The following is a 24628-nucleotide window of genomic DNA, read 5'->3' as shown; positions in this document are numbered from 1 at the left end:
TATCTAGACAATTGCCTCCCTTTCAAAAACCCAATTATATAGAAATCAAGTAATGAATACATAATCAGCAAAAGTTAGCCAAGAAAGTTTAGTTAACTGAATAAAATAAGACTCAAAAACACTGATTTGCTATTAGAAAAAAAAATCATCACCTCTCACATAGAAAAGGGAACCGGTAGGTAATTTATGACAAAAATGCATTATACAGCTGGTTTTATTTCTTCTTGGTTTATGTTCAGCATCTCACATTCTTTGAATTCAATGACAAGTTAGAGGCAGTGATGGATAAAGCATATATCTACAGGTATGTATTACAAATGTCAGTACAGTGCTTAGAAATATTTTAGTATTTTGGGATGATGTTGATTTTTTTTTAATCCTGTTAATATTAGAATTAGTGGTTGCCAGTGTTGCTATTGACCAAAATTAAGATTTCCTGAGAAAGCAAACACACACAAAAAAATGCATCTCAGAACTTACATAAACTAACTTTCTTTCTTTCTTTCTTTCTTTCTTTCTTTCTTTCTTTCTTTCTTTCTTTCTTTCTTTCTTTCTTTCTTTCTTTCACACAGGGTCATTCGAACTATTGGATACCTGTTGTTTATCTTGCATATTAATGCATGCTTATATTACTGGGCTTCAACCTATCAAGGACTTGGGAGTACCAAATGGGTGTATGATGGCAAAGGAAACATGCAAGTGATTTTGTGTTACCTTGCTCCTGTAATCTTGATTAAATGCTAAACATTCATAAGTGTTTCCACTGGTAACTTTTACCTCCAGTTTTAATACAAGTAAAATGTGTTTATTATGTGGAAGACTAATATAGTGAATGTTAGCATTCTGCTTGTTTTATCAGTCAATGCTAATTATTTCTTTGATGATTTCATCTTTTTCCTCAGTAATTTAGCCATCACATGGTTCCATAAATTAAACTGACTCATTGCGTAAAGAAACCTTGAATGATAAGGAAATTTCCACTTGGATAAGATCAAAGAAGTCCAATTGTAGTAAATAATGCATCATTCAGATCATAAGAGACAATATCTTTCCTTTTAAGAAGCTTCACAGGATTGAATTCCACCATTTCTTTACTTGTGGTGAAGGTCATATGGAAACATGTTCTAAAAAAAGTAATGTCCTTTGGAAGATAACTGTATTTATTGTAATTGTCTGCTTGAAGTGACAAGGGAAGAGGTGCCATATTATACAAAATTTCACAGAAGGAAAACTGAAACAAATGGGTGGGCAGGATGAAGTGAGGATAACATGCTCTGAAGTATATGTTTCTAAGAAAGTGAATAGTTACTACAGAAATGTCCAAGGAGAGCTTAAATCTCAAGACCTGTGCCCTACAATCTACAAATGTCAGACATTGCAGCAGATCAAACTATTCTGAAAATTCAGTAAAAGCATCCACAATGCAGAGCCCTCACTGAAGAAATGGAGTTCTTAGAAACCATGCTTGTACAACACAATGGAGCCTTGGTGGAGCAGTGGGCTAATGCCTCCTTAAGTAACACCAGCTGCCTGCAATTAGTGCAGGTTCGCATCCCACCAGGCACAAGGTTGACTCAGCCTTCCATCCTTCCGAGGTAGGTAAAATGAGGACCCAGATTGTTGGGGGCAATTAAGCTGACTTTGTAATAATGCTGCTTGGGGGTGTGTGAAAGCCCTAATAAGCAGGCATATACATAGAATGAAGGTTACTGCTAAGCTTGTAAGCTGCCCCGAGTCTTCGGAGAAGGGCGGGATATAAATGGAATTAAAATAAAATATAAATAAATAAATAAACAAACACCCTGGGAGAACACTCAAGTAATATAAGAACACAGGATGCCATTTTGTGGAGAATAAAGAAGATAACCTTGGCAGAGATAAGCAAGATCCATTTTCAAGGCAACACTGTGACTCAACCCCAAAACTAATCTGAGGGAGGGAGCAAACAAACAGCTAAGATAAACACCTCCTTAGGTTCAGGAAACTTAGTTTCACAGAAATGTGAGGGGAGAATGGAGAAGTAAGAAGTAAAGCACAATTAGATATGCAAGATCAGCTCTGCAGTATAGATCAACTTGGAGAAGTCTAAAACTACCAGATCCAGAGAAATAGTACAATTCTGAGGTCCCCTGGATCCAAAGATTTGTAATCTTTATCTCTGAATTGAGTAGTACTTCCTCGGATACAGCAGGTATATAATTTTGGGGGTCTTTTTGCATTCATATCTGCATCTAATTCATCAGGTAATATTATTATTATTATTATTATTATTATTATTATTATTATTATTATTATTATTATTATTATTATTATTATTATTATTAAATTTATATGCCGCCCTCCTCCCTAAGGACTCAGGGCGACTCACAACAATAAAAAATTAAAAAACATAGAATAGAAAGATTAAAAAAGAATTAAACAAAATAGAGAAAGGACAATTTAAGCCGATAATAGACATGACTAGAGGACTTTTCTACAACCTAGACTGGTAGGAGGGACATGCCCCAGGTCCTGTTGACTAAGACGTGTCAGCTGACAGGAAGGAACAATTTCTGCCATGATGCCTACCTTGTGGAACACCATGCCACCTAATATTAGACTAGCCCTGATCTTGCTGGCTTGTTACAAGGCACTCAAACCTTGGATTTGTATTCAGGCGTAGGGCCCTGAGTGTGCAATGTAGCCTGTCTCTTGGCTTTTGTCAGGAATTGTTTTTATGATGCTCAGCTGCTATGTGTTTTTATTTTTATATTGTGTATTTTATGTTGTAAGCCTCCTATAGTCACATTTGTGAGATGAGTAGCTATATAAATTAAATTAAATTAAATTAAATTAAATTAAATTAAATTAAATTAAATTAAATTAAAATCTGTTTCTGTATCGAGAGACCCTACTCACAGTAATTCATGTGTTAGTTGCTAGCTGACTTGATTACTATAATACACCATACTTATTGCTGCCCTTGAAGCTACAATTGGTCCAGAATGCAGCAGAGTGGGTAATCTGGGCACCTAGCTACACACCCACATAGTACGTCTGACCTTTGAGCTGCACTGGTTACCAGTATCTGGCTGCAATTCAAGGTTCTGGTCATGACATGATGTATTCATTTCCACAAAGCACAGGGCTCATGTACTTGCAGGACCACCTGCCTCACAGTCTTTGTTCATCTAGCAGGGACAACATGGTCAAGGTCCCTTCAGTTAGGAAATTATCTTGCGGGAACTAGGAGTTGTGTCTTCTCATTGGCTACATTCAAACAGCATGCAAACCAATAACAGTTTCTTTGATTATGTGAACACAGTCTGATTTATAAACTTAAAGTTTATGGCTTAGCATGTTGCAATATTGATTTAACAAGTTATGATTAAAACAAATTTTGGCTTTGTATATGTGTGAACTCAGTCACTTGAACTCAGTGTGACTTGGGCAATTTCCTAAGAACTTATCCAGAAGAATGCAGGTTGATTTGGAAAGAAATCTGGAACCATGGTTTAGAAGTCCATTTGAAAGCATGGCTTAGTTTGATTTATACATCCCGGAATAAATCCCTTTCTTGTCTTGGTCAATTTTAATTTTGTTCTACAAAAAAATCCTAGAGCCATGTAACTGACTAGAACACATCTGCACTATCAGTTGTATGCACAGTGCCGGATTTGTACAACTAGACAGCTACTTTTATAGGGCACACAATTTCTTATTACTCTTTATCTAGATATAAAATAGTGGCAAAAATCTCTGTACTTCATTACCTAATTATTTCTATGATTAACAGCTTTAGAAAAAGGCATTATTCCTTATTCTGAACATTAGTCAGTACAACCATCTGTAGAAAAATAATGATATCAGTAATTGTTTTATATTGTTTTATATCTACAGGTATCTAAGATGTTACTACTGGGCTGTTCGCACTTTGATTACTATTGGTGGACTATCAGAACCAGTCACTATGTTTGAAATAATCTTTCAGCTTATGAATTACTTCATAGGCGTCTTTGTATTCTCCGGTTTGATTGGCCAGGTAAACAAATATTATTGTGCTACTGTGTTTGCCTCATTTATATAAATATTCCATCAATTCCTGTAGCCTTTCTTCCTTCCTAATATCCTTGCCTTCCTTGGATGATGTCCTATGGACAATAAATAGGAACAGCAAAATTGGCTGATACTCTGCCTGTGGCAGGATAAGCATTTTAAGGAATAAAGGCTATTGCTTATTATTATTCCCTTTTATCATAAGAGATAAAGAATTTTAGGCCAGTATAGTTTTCTGCTAGTTCAAAGGGTGGTGAACAACATTTTAATTTGGTTACGAAAAAGAGCTCTTACTTGCAGTCCATATGCTTTGCATGCAGATTTCAGGTTAAATCCAAAATGAAAAGGGGAAAGTTGTGGAAATAAATACTGTCAAAATAGAAAATCCTGAGTTCAGATAGAAAATAATCAGCTATGTGACAGATCTCTATGTTCCATTTATTAAATAACCTTCTTTTCAACTAATGAATTAACTGTTAAAATATATTTAAAGATAAAATATCATTAATACTGTAACCTGGAAAAGCCAGTACAAACTACATAGACAGCAATTTGTATTCACATAAAAAAATTAAGTTAGCAACAACCTATTATAATATAACATGTAATGATAATGGCTGATGTTTGCAGATGCGTGATATTATTGGAGCAGCAACAGCAGGGCAAAATTATTATCGTGCCTGTATGGATGACACAGTTGATTACATGAAAAATAATACAATTCCATGGCTTGTTCAGAATCGTGTTCGAACATGGTATGAGTATACATGGGATTCACAAGGAATGCTAGGTAAAATTCAGAATGTTTCATTTTCCCGAGTCTGCTATTTTGGGAATATTAGTTTCATTTGATTGAAAAGGAATACAAAGTTGGCACAAACATGCTGGAATTGAGTATGTCTAGTTTAATGAAGAGAAGGGCAAGGGGGGATATGATAGCAGTGTTCCAATATCTTAGGGGCTGCCACAAAGAAGAGGGAGTCAAGCTATTCTCCAAAGCGCCTGAAAGCAGGACAAGAAGCAACGGATGGAAACTAGTCAAGGAGAGAAGCAACCTAGAACTAAGAAGAAACTTCCTGACAGTTAGAACAATTAACCAGTGGAACAACCTGCCTCCAGAAGCGGTGAATGCTCCGACACTGGAAGTTTTTAAGAAGAGACTAGATAGCCATTTGTCTGAAATGGTATAGGGTTTCTTGCCTGAGCAGAGGGTTGGATTAGATGACCTCCAAGGTCCCTTCCAACTTTATTATCATCATCATCATCATCATCATCATCATCATCATCATCATTATTATTATTATTGTTGTTGTTGTTGTTGTTGTTACATTTAAGCAACCTAGTTCAGATGATATGATGAATCGCCATTATTTCAAATCACTTGGAGGTGGAGGGCGTATGTCATTTTTCACTGTAAGCCAGTAGCATAAACCAACTTTTATTATTTTGTCTTGCAGATGAATCAGAATTATTGGAGCAAATGCCTGGAAAAATGCAGTTAGCCATTGCAACTGATGTCAATTTTGCTATTGTCCGCAAAGTCGATTTGTTCAAAGTCAGTAGAACTTTGTGTAATATAACAACTAACATTGGCAAGATTTTTTTTTTGTAAAGCAAGCCTTTATAACAAGCATGTTCAATTTGTAGAACAAAAGATATAATCAAATTGCGGCAATTACTATGGGCTTGATGAGGATCAACAGGTTCTTACTAGTGGCTTAATAAGAACAATCTATAGAAGTTCTACAAATACATTTAATCATCAGAGTGAGATATTGCAGTTATTATGTTGGTCCATCACATGAAGTCATGACACTGATGGTACTAGACTCATGTAAGATGCTGATCCATCCAGAAGATTCAGAAAAGCAAAGACCTGCCTAATTCATCCCATATAGCCATGGTGGTGAACCTATGGCACACGTGCCACAGGTGGCATGCAGAGCCCTCTCTGTGGGCACGCACGCCATCACCCCGGTCCTAGGCCTTAAGCTGGGTTTTATAAAACCTTTTTGCTTTAGGCCTCCGTGGCTGTGTCCCCCCAAAAAAGGTTCAATCAATCAATCAATTTCAACTTCTCATGAGGAAAGAAAAAAGATCTCGCAAAGTTGGAACTGATTGATTGAACTTTTTAGTCCCACCCCAGTCTGCTGTTACCACCGCAGCCACGCCCACCCAATGGGCCACACCCACCCAATTGGCCACACCCATCCAATGGGCCATGCCCACCTGGCACCCAATAATACACAAGTCGGTTTTGGGTTGCAGTTTGGTGACTCGGTCTCGAAAAGGTTTGCCACCACTCCCATATAGCAAACAGTTATTTCCTGAACTCTTCCCATTCCATCTGTTTCTTTATGTTGACTTAGATTAAGATACAAAAGCTGCAAGATACATAGAAATAGTGAGCTTGATCTAATAGCAGCAAAGATTTGGAATTACGAGAGAACAATGCTTCTCTATGTCCTAGCTGTTCTCCATCATTTAGCTTCATTCTCACAAAAAATAACTGCAAAAGTAATTTTTTTTGTCACAAAAACATAATTAACAGAAAACAAGAGCCAAAATTTTATAGGCCAACTATTTTGCCTTTTTTTTCCTGATAGGAGTCGCTTGTGAGCAAATTATGTCTTTAATTTTTTCAAGCAATTGTATTTTTCCTCTTTTGAGGAGTTTTTGCTCCATTTGTATTCCACATTAAACTTTTGCAATCCATAATCAGGCCAAAAATTTGAAAAGATCAATATCCCTGTGGCACCAATTTCATTATCATCTTTTTCCAGTTCCTGTTGCATCTCTTGTGATTTTTTGTGTAGTTTCCTCTGAGCACTCCTTTTGCATTTCCTCCAATTCTCCTTTAAAAACGGTGAGCATAGATGGAATTCCAGCACTGCCAGCAGCTCAATTCCCTATCTGACTGCAAAAACTTTCTGTTTCTGAAGTTTAATCGTCAGGAACTGCTGTCCAGAATGCACATGGAAATCTCACAATCTGTATTTGATCCAGGGAGATTATTCAAGCCAGAATCCATTTTCCAACAGGTGTTCTCAGCTATGATGTCTCTTTGCTCCTTCAGAGACATTAGTTCGCCAAATTTTCCCACCAGAAGCTGCCCACTATTTAGAATTGCTGATAGGATTTCACTTAAATATATTCCTGAAAGAGGTTTTTTTTCCCCTTTTAAATAGGAATGTGAATCCCAAATGATATGTGACATACTGCTGAGATTGAAATCCATTGTGTATTTACCTGGCGATTTTGTGTGCAAAAAGGTGATTCAACCTATTTGTTTTAAAAATCAAAACAAATAAGTTCTGCTGTAGATCAAAAATGATATTTGAACAATATTAATATTAAAATTAGATACCATGCATACTGTATATAATACAGTGCATGATCATCACCATATGTTCTCAGATTTTTTACTTGCTCCAGAGAATATAGTGTTTTTTGTACTTACAGGATAATTTTTAAAAAGGATATGAATGTATAGTATTTAAATGTGAATTATATATTGGCACATCATTAGAAGTGAAATATTGAATGCACAATTTGCACATAAATACTCTATAATACCCAGGAAAACATATGAGGCAGGGGTATAAAACTTTGTCACTTGCCATCTGAAAAAAATGGAGATACAGATATGCTATCTTCTGCCAAGAATAATCAGTACTGATATTCATGCATTCAGTAGCTCAGCAGTTTCCTAACTCTGGCTCTGGTTCCATGAAAAATTACTATTCACCTGCTTGGCACAGAAAAGAAGCTTCATTTGATGCCAATGGAAGCATATTTCCAAGAACAAATAGCAGCTTTGGGAAGATAATTTTTACTGGGATGCCAGCATATTACAAAAATATAATATACTGCTCAAAAAAATAAAGGGAACAGAAAATAAGACATCCTACTATTAAATACAGTACATTGTGTTGTTTAAGTGCTCCCTTTATTTTTTTGAGCAGTATAATTTCTTAACCAGCATGGTAGAGTCCCAGTTCACAGGTATTCCATAGCTGCTATTTTCAGAGCGTAAGACATATGTTAAACATTTAACTCCATTGGGCACTAAAGGAATGTTCAAGGCACTGGATCATCATATATATATATCTGTAGGTCTTGGCATATTCGGGTATATATATATATATATATATATATATATATATATATATATATATATATATATATATGTTTTCTGAGGTTTTCGCGGGTGCCTGTATGTGGATCCTTGGTTTTACGGGTTTTTCCCCGCGTAGAACTAGAGGTGTAGGCGCAACGTTTCGACGGAATCCCATCCGTCATCATCAGGCTTTAGCTTCCTTCTTCTGGGAGAAGCATGTGGCTGTTTGTTCCTCTTTTTTAAACTGCCAGAGGGGGTGTGTTCTGTGGAGGTGTGCTCTGATTGGGTAGGGGACCAAGTGTGTTCTGATTGGGTGGGAGTGTGTTTTGAATGGTGGGTGTGTTCTGATTGGGTGGGGGGGGTGTTCTGAGTGGATGGGCTGGTCTCAGCTGCCAGCTCCAGACCTGAGCTGGTGAGTTGTGCTGCTTTTGTTCGGCTTCGTGTTTGTGGTGGTGCCATGTTTTTATAGTGGGTGTCAGTTTGCTTATTGTGTGGTTTGGAGGGGTTTAAAGTGGCTGATGTTGCAGCTGTAGTTAGGTTTCTGTTTTGTGGTTGTGTGTCTTTATCGTTGTGGGTTCGGATTTGCTTTTTGAATGGTTGTGTGGTGGTGATGTCATGTGATGTTATCATGAGTTTGGGTCTGGTATCATTCTTGGTGGTTGGGCCTCGTCTGTCAATCAAGGCGGGTTTCCAAATGGCTGGTAGACGAGAGGTATCATCTCGTTTATTCATGCTGTGGGGGCGTTTTTCTATCTCAATGGCTTCTCTGATTATTCTGTTGTTAAAATGTTCAATTTTGGCGATAGTTTTGGTTTTTTTAAAATCAATTTCATGTCCCGTGGCTTCAAAGTGTTGGACCAGGGATGAAGTTTGTTCTCCCTTTCTGAGTGAGTTTTTGTGCTCTTCAATGCGTGCACTTATTCTTCTGTTGGTCTGTCCGATGTATGTGGTGGGGCAGGTGGTGCATGGGATTTCGTATACTCCTTGGTTTTCTAACCCAATTATGTCCTTGGGGTTTCTTAGGATGGTGGATATTTTTCTGTCTGTGTAGAATGCTGTTTTGATGTTGTGTTTTTGGAGGACCTTGCTGATTCTGTCTGTGGTCCCTTTTAAGTATGGGAGGAGGGCTTTGCCATTTTCTTGTTCTCTGTCTTGGGTTTTTGTGGGTGTCTCTCTTCGGATTAAGTTGGTAATCGTGTTTCTTTGGAATCCATTGGCTGTTAGTACATTAGTGAGAGTGTGTAGTTCGGTTTTTAGGTGTTGTTCGTCAGCTAGGTGTTTTGTTCTGGAGATGAGTGTCTTGGCTACGGAGTTGATCTGTGCTGGGTGGTGGTGTGAGAGTGCGTTCAGATAGCGGTTTGTGTGTTTTTTTTTATGGTAGATAGTGTGTCCTAGGGAGCCGTTGGATTTCTTGTAGACTAAGACATCAAGGAAGGGAAGTTGATTGTTAGCTTCTGTTTCCATGGTGAATTGTATTTTGGGGTGTAGGCTATTGAGGTGTATGAGGAAGTCATCCAGTTTTTCTTTGCCGTGTGGCCAGATTACGAAGGTGTCATCTACGTATCTGAGCCAGAGTTTGGGTTTGTGGTTGGATTTTTCTAGAGCGAGGGTTTCAAAGTGTTCCATGTAGAGGTTTGCGATGACAGGTGAGAGGGGTGATCCCATGGGTGCTCCTTCCATTTGTTATTCCAATTCCAAAAACTCATTCCAATTCATAGAGATCATAAGTAAACTAAACTTACAGCCCTGTGACCTACTTGTGAGCTTCGATGTTGTATCCCTCTTCACCCAAGTGCCAATCAAAGAAGCCTTGACAGCTATCCTAAATAAATACAACCCCCCAAAACACATCCTAGATCTGACCAACCACTGCCTATCTAACACATACTTCATCTACAATGGACAAAGATACAAACAAATGGAAGGAGCACCCATGGGATCACCCCTCTCACCTGTCATCGCAAACCTCTACATGGAACACTTTGAAACCCTCGCTCTAGAAAAATCCAACCACAAACCCAAACTCTGGCTCAGATACGTAGATGACACCTTCGTAATCTGGCCACACGGCAAAGAAAAACTGGATGACTTCCTCATACACCTCAATAGCCTACACCCCAAAATACAATTCACCATGGAAACAGAAGCTAACAATCAACTTCCCTTCCTTGATGTCTTAGTCTACAAGAAATCCAACGGCTCCCTAGGACACACTATCTACCATAAAAAAAACACACAAACCGCTATCTGAACGCACTCTCACACCACCACCCAGCACAGATCAACTCCGTAGCCAAGACACTCATCTCCAGAACAAAACACCTAGCTGACGAACAACACCTAAAAACCGAACTACACACTCTCACTAATGTACTAACAGCCAATGGATTCCAAAGAAACACGATTACCAACTTAATCCGAAGAGAGACACCCACAAAAACCCAAGACAGAGAACAAGAAAATGGCAAAGCCCTCCTCCCATACTTAAAAGGGACCACAGACAGAATCAGCAAGGTCCTCCAAAAACACAACATCAAAACAGCATTCTACACAGACAGAAAAATATCCACCATCCTAAGAAACCCCAAGGACATAATTGGGTTAGAAAACCAAGGAGTATACGAAATCCCATGCACCACCTGCCCCACCACATACATCGGACAGACCAACAGAAGAATAAGTGCACGCATTGAAGAGCACAAAAACTCACTCAGAAAGGGAGAACAAACTTCATCCCTGGTCCAACACTTTGAAGCCACGGGACATGAAATTGATTTTTAAAAAACCAAAACTATCGCCAAAATTGAACATTTTAACAACAGAATAATCAGAGAAGCCATTGAGATAGAAAAACGCCCCCACAGCATGAATAAACGAGATGATACCTTCGTCTACCAGCCATTTGGAAACCCGCCTTGATTGACAGACGAGGCCCAACCACCAAGAATGATACCAGACCCAAACTCATGATAACATCACATGACATCACCACCACACAACCATTCAAAAAGCAAATCCGAACCCACAACGATAAAGACACACAACCACAAAACAGAAACCTAACTACAGCTGCAACATCAGCCACTTTAAACCCCTCCAAACCACACAATAAGCAAACTGACACCCACTATAAAAACATGGCACCACCACAAACACGAAGCCGAACAAAAGCAGCACAACTCACCAGCTCAGGTCTGGAGCTGGCAGCTGAGACCAGCCCATCCACTCAGAACACCCCCCCCACCCAATCAGAACACACCCACCATTCAAAACACACTCCCACCCAATCAGAACACACTTGGTCCCCTACCCAATCAGCGCACACCTCCACAGAACACACCCCCTCTGGCAGTTTAAAAAAGAGGAACAAACAGCCACATGCTTCTCCCAGAAGAAGGAAGCTAAAGCCTGATGATGACGGATGGGATTCCGTCGAAACGTTGCGCCTACACCTCTAGTTCTACGCAGGGAAAAACCCGTAAAACCAAGGATCCACATATACACACACACACACACACACACACACACACACACACACACACACACATATATATATATATATATATATATATACACATATATATATATGTGCGTGTGTGTGTGTGTGTGTATGTATATATAAAATGTTTGTTAAGCATTCAGAATACACTTGGTTAGTCCCAGACACGGGACAAATCTTATTTCCTGTTTATATATGTTTTCTGAGGTTTTCACGGGTGCCTGTATGTGGATCCTTGGTTTTTCGGGTTTTTCCCCGCGTAGAACTAAAGGTGTGGGCGCAAACTGACACCCACTATAAAAACATGGCACCACCACAAACACGAAGCCGAACAAAAGCAGCACAACTCACCAGCTCAGTTCTGGAGCTGGCAGCTGAGACCAGCCCATCCACTCAGAACACCCCCCCACCCAATCAGAACACACCCACCATTCAAAACACACTCCCACCCAATCAGAACACACTTGGTCCCCTACCCAATCAGAGCACACCTCCACAGAACACACCCCCTCTGGCAGTTTAAAGAAGAGGAACTAACAGCCACATGCTTCTCCCAGAAGAAGGAAGCTAAAGCCTGATGATGACGGATGAGACTCCGTCGAAACGTTGCGCCCACACCTTTAGTTCTACGCGGGGAAAAACCCGAAAAACCAAGGATCCATATATATATATATATATATATATATATATATATATATATATATATATATATATATATATATATATATGATAGAAATGTCCCAGTTGCATGCTATTTTTCTTTTATAGTGCACTCAATTACTTTGATTGGAATATATATATATATATATATATATATATATATATATATATATATATATATATATATATATATATATATATATATATATATATAAACAAGTTTAGAATTTTCAGTTCTATTTGTCCAGGTATAATTGGCTTCATTTGGATGCTAATCAGCTCACAAATGAGCTGGTAAATATGCAAGAAACAGCAGATGCTTTGGTTGGTTGATTATTCTTGATTTCTCCTTTGAAATTATGCAAATGATCATTAGGAAAATACTTAAAATGCTGATTTACTTTTGAGTGTGAATTGTTTCATTTGTTTGCTTTGTTATTCCTGTTCTTGCTTTGAACACTGAAAGAAGATGAATTTAAACAGATATTTATTGGAGACAGCCATCTATTAGTAAAAGGTTGATTCATTTAATTAGAATAACCTCCATAAAGGTTAATCTTCCCAGTTAACAAGAAACTGGGAGGTATCAAATTAATTCATATTTCTTAAAACAGAGAAATTCTTTAGAGTTAGACAATGCATGTTTAGACTTAAAGAACAGAGAAATTCTTTAGAGTTAGACAATGCATGTTTAGACTTAAAGGCAAGGTACAAATGTTAAGCTTCAGAGCCACCAATTTTTCCACAGAAAAAAATACCACATTAATTTTCTTGGACAGCTCAGCAGCTTTCAGTATCTGAAAAGAATGAACTGGTTAGTTCTTTTGACAGTCAGAAAGATGTCTCCTACTCAGCTTCACAACTCTTTCTACAGTGTAGTCATTAGCTTCATTTTATTTAGGTTATCCTAACTCGCCTGCAAAAGTCCATAAAGAGGGAGTTTTCCACATCTCTAACAGCCATCCATGTATTTGCAACCCAGACACAATAACCTTTGTGGTTACTGCATTTGTAAGTAATTCTTCATTTCCCAGTATAATTAAATTAACTTAATTTTTTAAAAAAGAAAAAAATCTCAGATGCATGCATCTTCAGGAAAGCAAAATATAACATTAAATGTATAACACAAACTAGTAAAAGAAAAAAATAAAGACCAACCCACAAAAAGAATGCTCAAAGTAGATTACGAAGTAATAGCAATTAAACCAAGTACCTATGACAGTAGAGGGGAAGTCTTATCTGCTTCTTATAGAAAAATGTTTGGGTCCATTGCAGTAAAAATGACTTCTAGGTTCAACAGTTCTAGGTCAAAGATACTGAAAGCTGCTGAGCTATCCAAGAAAATTAACGTGGTATTGTATTTCTATAGATTACCATAGATGATCCAATTTAGAAATCCAGAATAGTCTCAGTCCTCACCTAAAGTTATAATGAATAACTAAGATTGCAACTAAGATAACCTTTGGAAAAAGATGAATTGCCTTACCACATAAAAGAAAGTTGTTTCATTAGCTGTAGAGCACTGTTTCTCAACCTTGGGAAATTTAGGACGTGTGGACTTCAACTCCCAGAATTCCACAGCCAGCATGATTCTGGAAGTTGAATTTCTCACATCTTAAGGTTCCCAAGCTTGAAAATCACTACTGTGGAGAGAAGAAATTCAGTTTGTGGGAAGCTCACCAAGTTGAAAATGGGATTTTATGTCAACTATTATTCCTCTTCAGATAGCATCCAACATAATTGCATATGATGAATAATATGTTTTTTGCCCCATCATGTGCATACAGGGAGAAATTGGTAGAGAAATGTATATCATTAAACAAGGTGAAGTTCAAGTACTTGGAGGTCCTGATGGCACTAAAGTCCTGGTCACCTTGAGAGCAGGAGCTGTATTTGGAGAAATCAGGTATTCTTCTTCGTTCATCTTGTGAATTTTTCAGAGAACTAAACAAATGCCTATTTTAACAAATTAAAACAAGAATATCATTTCCAGACAGGAAATGTGTCTGCCATCCCAGATCAGTGCAAGTAAGTTTCTCCCTACTATCTGATGGCAACCAAGATAAAAGTTCTTGACTGAGTTTCTCCTGTCTTTAATCTGTAAGCAACATCTTCCACCATCTTTTTCCATTTTGCTTTGACTAATTTGGCCTGTGTGTGCATTAGCATATGGGGCGAAGTTATTGGAGAAACTGAGGGTCCTAGCCTCCATCAAGGTAACCAGCCAAATATTACTCAGAAAATGCAGAAAGGTTCTGAGAAGCAATTGATGTTCAGAAGACAATGAAACCTGAAAATCTATGCACTAATTCTGAGAAATATGGCATATTTCATCCCTTTGTAATCATCTCACTATTCTTATTAACTTGAAAGTTATCATAACTTTTAAGAACTGAAATTATAAAGGAGTATTATGCAAGAGCCCCTATACTGATTTCTGTGAAAGTGAATTAACTTAATCCTTGCATATGTTTTTACTTCCTGGAACATTTCATCCCATTCTAATCAAATCCCCCCCACAAAAAAATTAGTACTATTTGGCATTTATGTTTTTCCTGTGTCAGCATTAGGAATGAGTCAGAACAGCATTAGCAATGAGTCAGAACAGATTTTCTAATAATACTGACCAGTAGAAATCAGATCAGGCTGTAAATTGTCCCTGTACAGGTATAGTACTTGTAAAAGACTATAAAACCGTGGTGGCGAACCTATGGCACGCATGCCACAGGTAGCACGCAGAGCCCTCTCTGTGGGCACGCGTGCTGTCACCCCAGTCCTAGGCTTTTAGCTGGGTTTTATAAAACCTTTTCACTTTAGGCCTCCGCTGCCATGTGCAAAAAAAAAAGGTTCAATCAATCAATCAATTTCAACTTCTCGCAGGGAAAAAAATATCTCGCAAAATTGGAATTGATTGATTGAACTTTTTAGTCCCACCCAGTCTGCAATTACCACTGCAGCTACACCCACCCAATGGGCCATGCCCACCCAGCACCCTACGATACATAAGTGGGTTTGGGGTTGCAGTTTGGGCACTCAGATTCTAAAAGGTTCGCCATCACTGCTATAAAAGGATGTCACGTGTCTTATTTGTAGTAATATTTCACCTGTGTTTAACTTCAGTAAATATGTCCCTTTTTATTTTGTATAGTAGTATAGACATTTGCATGGGCTCTGACCTGTTTGTACTAGTTCTAGTATTATACAGAATAATCCTATTTATTTTTTATTTATTTAAATTTATCTTAGTTACCCAATTCTGATGGACATTGGGTGGCACACAGAACCAATAAATCCATAAAAACAGATAAAACTTAAACATTTTGTAATGTCTATTCCATATGACATAATAATAACAGATTATTTATCTGTTTTGTCTGGTAGTGGCTCCCCAATTCTTGAGCAGAAATCTTTTTCTTCTAAAAAGCATGCAGATGAACTCAGATTTTAAGCATTTATTTTTATGTTACGGTATTTACTTTTCATGTTTTTAAAATACCCATCTCCCTCAGAGCATATTGTTTATCACTGGCTATGGTCCTTCCTATAAATTTTAAGTTAAAGACGGTGCTTCCAATTATGTTGAGATAATTCCCAGACCATCTTATTGAGAATTCCGGTGTATCTGACAGCATTAAGGTGGATAGTTTGGACCCATTTTATTTTGCAATAAAATAAAAAATAAATGGAATCAGAACAATATACCAACAAGGTAATTAGAGACCAGTAATAGGTTTTTATTCACAACGATATTCTTGAATTCCAATTATCTTATCCCTTTTACCTTCTTTCAAATGTCTTGTCTTAATGAGATCAGATTGTAATGTCTTCCCAATAGGCTGAATGTAAATTGCCTTTCATGTAAAGTGGTTTCACATGCAAGAATAAAGAACTACCAGGCTTAATTTAGAATTGTGGGCACAAATAATTCAGGCTTGATCTAATACTTCCAAAAATGATTTTTTTACTCCAATATTCTATTAACAAAAGTGAACTTTGAATAGCCCTGATTTATATGAATAACTCACAGATTAAGGAAGTGGGATATTTGTACTGTAGCTCTTGGCTTCTCTAAACGCAGTTACCTTTTCCCTCTTGTGATGCATGTCTTATATACGGTGCTTTGTTTGACTGATGGATAATTTATATGTATGAAGGAATGATGTAAGCAAAAAGAGAGAGAAAGGAGTTTCCTACCAATTACTAATTTCTGATAGTGTTAACTAGCCTCCAAAAAAGATTGTCTACTCCAAAGAATGCTAGCCTTCTGCTTCCCATCATTCAATGCTAAATTCAAGGCTAGAAATAGCTCAAGTTAAACCCTGATGAATAGCTCATGTGAAGAACATCAGAGAGAAGATCCCTTTTGAGGATATAACATTTTTTTCACATTTTTTATTTTTATTCAAACAATAAAATACAAAATACAAAAAAAATACAAAAACAAAAAATAACAAGACTACACAAAAAGAGTCCTTAAAATAATAAATAAAAAACCAAAGCAGACAAATAAATACTGATATATTTCCAAGATAATAACTCCACCTACTTGCAAAGCAGGCACACAATTTATAAATTTCTAGAATAGTATTTACTCAACCCCGTTAGCCTGATATTTATCCACTATATGGAAACATAGTTAATAAGTAAAACCAACAGCTAAATTAAACTTTAAAGCCATCTATTAGCAGTCTATTTATTGTATTTCACATGCAGAAAATCTACATGGCTTCTGGTCTATCATAGGTCACCATAGTTATTATCTCTGGTCCATCCAGGATCAAATATTCTTGATTAATAATGAGGCTTTTCCATAAGATATTAATTGGGATCTTTTCTAACAATTGGATTTTATTCCCCCCAATCATAAGTTCCTGTTGTATATATCTTCACAGAATTTGTTGTACAGAAAAGTGTCCTTTAAATTGTAACATAACATCCCTTAACATTTGTTTTCCGATTGAGTATGATAAATTCATTCCCCAATTCTCCTCAATCTTCTAGAAAAAGTCGAGCTCATAACTGGTCAAGTCTATCAACTTTGAGTCTTTAAAATCCAAACCTTTCTCAGAGGCCTTTTGCCAACTTTCATTTTCCAAGCCCAGCTCACCTTTCGGGCCTGCTGGTAGAAAATTACATCCCAATCTGTCAGATTGTAAAAGTATTCTGTTTCCCCTATGTTCCCAATAAGTTTATCTTGATATATCTGGATATAGCATTTTCAAACATGAAAAGTATCAGAAAAAGTTCGGAGAATAGATATTCTTCATGCCCATAAAGCATAGACTAAAGAATAAGACATTTGACCTGCTACATAGTTTATTTAAATTAAAGATCAGCAATATCCTCAAAGTGTAAGAGAAGCTGTTCATAGGATGGCTAACTAGAAACAGAGGTATTCCTGTTTGTTTTGCCCTTTCAGTCTTTTAGCATCCAGTGGAGGAAATCGGCGAACTGCAAATGTGATCGCTCATGGATTTGCCAATCTTTTTATTCTTGACAAGAAGACATTGAATGAAATCCTGGTGTCCTATCCTGAATCTGAAAGGCACTTGAGAAAGAAGGGAAAGTATGTGTTTTTTATGTCTAAGTGTAGAAAAAAATGTTGCTGTGCTAAGTGCTATGATACATTAATGTATCTTAGCCATGATATATATATATTTATTTATTTATTTATTTATTTATTTATTTATTTATTTATTTATTTATTATATTTGTATACCGCCCTTCTCCCGAAGGACTCAAGGCGGTGAACAGGGCACATATAAAATGCAAAATACAAAAGTTAAAAGAGAATTAAACAGGAGCCCCAGCTAAAACAATAGATAATAATATAAAAAACCAGTAATAAAAACCCCAACACATCCCCCATCAGGCCAGGCCAGCTTGTTCAAATAAATAGGTCTTCAGATCACGTCGGAAGGAGCGAAGGTCAGGCACCGTCCGGAGCTCAACCGGCAACTGACTCCATAAGTCCGGGGCGCCCACAGAGAACGCCCTCCCCCTGGGGGCCACTAGCCAACATTCTCTGACCGGTGGCACCCTGAAGAGGCCCTCTCTGTGGGAACGCACAGGGTGGAGGGAAGTTGACGCCGGCAGCAGGTGATCCCCGAGGTACTCCGGACCCATGCCATGTAGGGCCTTGAAAACCATTACCAAAACCTGTTAGTATTATAGTCACAGTATTTTAAAGAAGAGGTGTGATTAGTGCTGGAAGAGAGACAATCCATGATTAATATGTCAAAAACTATAGCTCTAAAGCTAGTTCTTCAAAGTTGATAAATTTAAAGACGTGTGGACTTCAGCTCCCAAAATTCTACAGCCAAAATGCTGGATGGGAAATTCTGAGAGTTGAAGTCTGTAGATCTTAAAGTTCCCAAGTTAAAAAAAAATCATTCTAAACAAAAGGTTTTAAAGTTACTGTTTTATGCAAACAGTACATGGGGCTACTTAGAGATTCTTACTACGCAAAGTAGGATCATATTCTGAGTAATATTAAGAAACTCACTTTTGACACATATTTTTTCACCTCAAAATATAGCCTTAGAACAAGAGAGATTATACTTCTTGCTAGATACTTCAGGTTTTTACTACTTCTAGTCTGTTTCAAGTATGTTAATTTTATTTATTTATTGCAGTTTCAAAGTGCCTAAGAACTGCATTTTTTGAATGGTATAGATTTTTAAAAAATATAAATTTAAGTAACCATCTTTCAAACTAAATGGATTATTTCCAAGCTTCAGTAATAATGCACAAATTTCTACCTATCATACACATATTTAAAAAATCCATGTAAAATACTCTTTTAATGAAGTATAAAATAGAAAGTTATTAGATTCATTTAGCATACGGCACACAGTGTCACAAAAATCCACACACACTAGACACATAATGCACGCTTGATAGCCTAGTTCTTAGGAAGGACTTGATAGATAGGCAAAAATGCCAAATCCAGTCTAAACCAGCTCGCTGACTGTACGATGAACTGCCATGATAATTACTGACAATGGAAAAAGAGAAGACAGCCGTATTCTCTACACTTGAAAACAAGGGTGAGATAAAATAAAATTTTAAATGTTAAAAATAATGGAAACAGAAATAGGGCATAAGATTAGGCCTAAGTGTCCAGCAGAAGTTGTTGTATTTCATTGACTAATTAGGAAAATAGGATTGGAAGACTTAATGGGGAGTAGAATAATTATTAAGAATCATTTGGTGCTATATTTGATGACTTTTCCCACCCTCTTCTTTTTCTACCATCTAGAGCACTTATGAAGAAGGCAGGAAAACCTGCTGGACCACCACCACCATCTGTAAAGGGCCTAGCTCTCCTTATGGCTAAAGCGGAAGCGCCTAAGATGCTCAAAGCATTAACTGGAGGGAAAGGAGGCATTTTAGCCATAATTAACAGGGTAAAGAAAGAGAACGAAGCCTTGGTATGTATCTTCCATGGTGCCAATGCAGTGTAAAATAAGAAAAGCAGAAAATCGTTTAAATTAAAGTAACACCTGAAATTCAGGACACTAGCAATTAGTAAAAATAATTTCAGAAATTAATTTTGCAACTATATTTACAGGTTGAAGAGCATGTTTTGTACATGACACCTGAAATTTCCTTTGAATATAAAACTAATTGTGTGATCTAATTTCCTTTGAATATAAACTTATTTTGTAGTCTACAAGAAAATATTTTGAAAGAGGTTGATCTCAGTGTAAAACTACATCTAGATAAAATACTTTACTGATGCTATAGAAGGCATGCAAACTTTCAGTTATACCAGTGAAAAATCTCTGAATATTTCCACAAGATTTATTGGGAAATGTGCAAATTGATATAGAAGAGACTGGGTTTTAAAAAAGTGATAAAATATTTTTTAAAATTATTCTGGTAGAAAGAAATGATGTATTAGAGATGTTTTATGGTCAAATTCACTTCTGGGAAATTCTGAGACTGTTTATGTAGCAACCTCTTGTCTTAGTAGTTAGCAGAATTTGTGAAGGATTCCAGGTGCTACATCAATCAGTCAATCATTTACTGTACTCTATGACCAGAAAAACACTATGAAGCAAGAATGGGTTGTCTACTAACTGTGCTTGGATGACTGTGTTCCTTGAGTCACTATGGATAAAGCTGTGAAGTTACACTTAGGTTCAATTAAGCATTATTATTTAATACATTTAGTCTATATTTAGAGGGAAAATGTGGAGGAGGAATAATCAGGAAAAGGAGTAAAAAACATGGAAAGATGATAGAAAAAGATCAGTCAATATTTATTTATTTATTTAGAAAGAAATTGAAGCCAAAGAAGAACAAGCAAAAAAAGAGAATGAAGAAAAAGAAAAGGCAGAAAAAAAGAAAACAGAAAATGTCAAACCAAGTCTACAGGAAAAAGAACCAGCTCAAGAGCCCAAGATTAAAGTCCAAGAAACCAAAGCAGAGTCAAGTGCTCCTAAAGAAGAAGCAATCACACAAAGTTCACCACAAACATCACTGCTCAGAGGCATCAATAAAGACTCTCTTGTCATTAGCATGACTCCTTCAAATGTATCAGGGGAAGGAGAGATCCTTACTGTTGAAGTCAAAGACAAAAAAGCAACATAACCAGCGGATGTTTTTACTGCATATATGTGACATCTCAAGCTCTTATTCAAGTGTAGCTCATCTCAGGTTTCTCTGTATGTTCCACAAACATAAATAAAAAGGCTTGTAGAGAGTTAGTGGTACTGCATTCATTGTAAGTTATAAGAAGAATACCAACTATATGTCCTCAAAAATAATTTAAAAGTACAAAATTTGATCATTGTCCTGCTGATTACTGGTCAAATAATTTGCAATCTTTTCACCTCATTCTCTAGTCCAGGCTGGCTGGCTTAAAATATAACCTAATACTAATTTATATTTATTTGGGGTTGTTCAGACTCAGATCTGAAGCAGAAATGACCATGTTTCTGGATTTCTATGATATACTGGGTCTTTCAGTGACCCAGTCAGGTACCTGCTGCCCTTTGCAAGTGTATGCTGCAAATATACTTTTTAAAAAATAAATATCTGATTTAAAAAAAAATAAAAGTAAAGTTTTTGGGGTAAATGATGAGCTTCCAGAATTATCCATCATATTTTTCATTTCACCTCCATAACAGCCATGTAAGTCTCACTCATCCTGGTGCTGCTGGGAATGTTAGTCCTCTTTCTCAACTCTTGGACTGTATCAGGTAATTAGGTTGATCTTGAAATGAAGTGTTCCCATCATGATGCATGAAATGTTATCCATCTCATTGGAAGACATGAGACCTTGAAGCAATCTTAAGAGAATTTTTTTCCCTAGGGTCCACTTTTTTAAGAGAGAAAAAAGTTTAATATACTGTATCTGACCAGGAAGTCTAGACTGTGCTATGATCAGCAAACATATTATCTAGAAGGGACAACTAAAAATAAGTTGTGGTGGATTGTTTAAGCATGCGCTAATACTTATTCAAAAATAAATGCCACTGATTACAATAGCATACACTTCCAGATAACAACATAGCAGTGGTTTTTAACCTGTGGTCTGTGGACCCCTGGGGAGGCCACAATGTTGTCACAGAGGGTGTGTAAAGGCGTGACGCAGTCTAGTGCTTTAAATCTTGAGTTAAAAGTCTTGGTGGTCTGTGGCCACAAAAGGTATATAAAGGGGATCTGTGGTGAAGAAAAAAATGAGAACCACTGACATAGAGGGTTCCAATCTAATAATATTTATGTCAGTATGTGTCTTACTGTTTCTATTTAGTGTTTAAAATGTGTAGATTTTCCAAGATTTACAGAAGCAGTAGCTATGAGCACAACAAATACAGAAACACTGAGCTTAGAGGTCACTGTTTAGCGTTGGTCTCACTTAAAATTGTACTTGGGTTTCTACAGATCTCTTACTTACTTAGAATACTAAACAAAAATAACATATTTAAACTCCAGGGAGAACACATATCAGCGAAGCCATGCAACTAGAAACCTTGGAAAAGAGAGACTTCTAAAGGTTCTTTGGCTGCATCTTTTTAATGATTGCCACAGGTTTGAAAATTATGCAGTGTGCTGGCTTGCAGGTGGGAAATATAGCACAAAAACATGCCAAACAATGGCCAGAAGCAAGGGATTGACAAGGCATTTCCCAAGGATCATGGTGCTTTTCACAAGTAGCATAAATAAAATACACAATATAAGATTTGCACAATTATCCAAAATAGTTTAATTGATGCAGACTGTAAACTAGCCTATTTGACACGAAAATTTAGCTTTCTGGCTAATTTTATACCCAAAAAGCTTCCTTGTAATAGTCAGAAAATGTATTACGATAAGAGGAGCTACATTTTGCCATGCAAAAATGGAAAATGACATTTGTACTCAAGGATTTTGGCTCTGAATATTTTAGATTATAAACTGCCAGATTATTGTGTACTTTTGCATGTCTAGCTCCATGAGGACATTGACAATAATTTATAAGTAGCAACAATAAAGACCATTGGGTTGGTTTGCAACTCAACAAAATTGAGAAAGTTCATTGAAAAGAGTACGGTAACTGGAAACTGATAAGAAAAATGGTTCTTTCTTTCTAATGGTCCCTCAAGTGTAAATTCTTTAGAAGGCAGTAAAACATAGTGTTATCATTTAAACAACTGTTAGCTTCCATGATTATAATTCATTTTACTTTAGAAACTGCTGGATAATTGGGTTAACATTGTTCTACGCATTATTAAATAAAATGATTTCTTTTCAGAATTATTTTGTTAACATTTTAACATCATTTCTATCTGTTCTTTGCTTCAGAATCAATGGAGAAGCTAGCAGTGAAATCGCAAATGATGTCTCACTTAATGACCTTAGTAGAAGTGAAGTTCTAGGTCCATCATGGTCATGTGATATCTTGCTTAATGACTACATCACTTAGTGAGGGAACTGCTGGCCACAATTGTGGGTTGTTAAGCAACGACTAGTTGTATATATGACTTCTCATAGTTCGAGAGAAACATCTATCTTTCAGCATTCACTAAAGACATTTTCTCTACTTGTACAGGACATAGTTTTAAACTTACAGGGATTAAATATACATACATACATACATATATATATGTATATATATATGTATATGTATATGTATGTATATATATGTATATGTATGTATATATATATATATATATGTATGTATGTATATATATATGTATATATATATATATATGTAAAAGTATTGCAGGAACACATGTTTTGCTATACACAGGTTTATTCCCTTTGTGTGTATTGGAACACAACAAAAAAAGGGAGGAAAAAAAGCAAATTGGACATAATGTCAAACAAAACTCCAAAAATGGGCCGGACAAAATTATTGGCACCCTTTCAAAATTGTGGGTAAACAAGATCATATCAAGCATGTGATGCTCCTTTAAACTCACCTGGGGCAAATAACAGGTGTGGGCAATATAAAAATCACACCTGAAAGCAGATAAAAAGGACAGAGGTTCACTTAGTCTTTTCATTGTGTGTCTGTGTGTGCCACACTAAGCATGGACAACAGAAAGAGGAGAAGAGAACTGTCTGAGGACTTGAGAACCAAACTTGTGGACAAATATCAACAATCTAAAGGTTACAAGTCCATCTCCAGAGATCTAGCTTTGCCTTTGTCCACAGTGCGCAACATTATCAAGAAGTTTGCAACCCATTGCACTGTAGCGAATCTCCCTGGTCGTGGACAGAAGAGAAAAATTGATGAAAGGTTGCAACGCAGGATAGTCCGGATGGTGGATAAGCAGCCCCAAACAAGTTCCAAAGGAATGCAAGCTGTCCTGCAGGCTCAGGGAGCATCAGTGTTGGTGCAAACTATCCGTCAACATTTAAATGACATGAAACGCTATGGCAGGAGACACAGGAGGACCCCACTGCTGACACAGACATAAAAAAGCAAGATTACAGTTTGCCAAAATGTACTTGAGTAAGCCAAAATCCTTCTGGGAAAACGTCTTGTGGACAGATGAGACCAAGATAGAGCTTTTTGGTAAAGCACATCATTTTACTGTTTACTGAAAACGAAATGAGACCTACAAAGAAAAGAACACAGTACCTATAGTGAAATATGGTGGAGGTTCAATGATGTTTTGGGGTTGTTTTGCTACCTCTGGCACTGGGTGCCTTGAATGTGTGCAAGGCATCATGAAATCTGAGGATTACCAAAGGATTTTGGGTCACACTGTAGAGCCCAGTGTCAGAAAGCTGGGTTTGCATCCGAGATCTTGGGTCTTCCAGCAGGCGAATGACCCCAAACATACGTCAAAAAGCACCCAGAAATGGATGGCAAG

At 37.0% G+C, this 24628-nt stretch overlaps 1 protein-coding gene across 1 annotated transcript in view; it reads left to right on the top strand.

Annotated features, from left to right (window-relative positions):
* CNGB3 (cyclic nucleotide gated channel subunit beta 3) overlaps positions 1 to 20912 on the top strand; it is a gene marked incomplete at both ends in the record, with an annotated part of 40219 nt that extends 19307 nt beyond the window's left edge. Inside the window, 10 exons of the mRNA XM_083360329.1 lie at positions 240 to 304; positions 573 to 707; positions 3880 to 4021; positions 4666 to 4825; positions 5493 to 5590; positions 7224 to 7307; positions 14102 to 14220; positions 17734 to 17880; positions 19576 to 19747; positions 20598 to 20912. Of these exons, the coding sequence (XP_083216455.1) occupies positions 240 to 304; positions 573 to 707; positions 3880 to 4021; positions 4666 to 4825; positions 5493 to 5590; positions 7224 to 7307; positions 14102 to 14220; positions 17734 to 17880; positions 19576 to 19747; positions 20598 to 20912 (1437 nt within the window). The remainder of the gene's footprint in view (positions 1 to 239; positions 305 to 572; positions 708 to 3879; positions 4022 to 4665; positions 4826 to 5492; positions 5591 to 7223; positions 7308 to 14101; positions 14221 to 17733; positions 17881 to 19575; positions 19748 to 20597) is intronic.
* Between the last annotated feature and the right edge of the window lie 3716 nt (positions 20913 to 24628).

Source organism: Vipera ursinii, assembly GCF_947247035.1.
Source record: "Vipera ursinii genome assembly, chromosome: 3".
NCBI classification, from domain to species: Eukaryota; Metazoa; Chordata; class Lepidosauria; order Squamata; family Viperidae; genus Vipera; species Vipera ursinii.
Note: the sequence above shows the minus strand (reverse complement) of the source record. Positions and strands in the feature narration are given on the sequence as shown.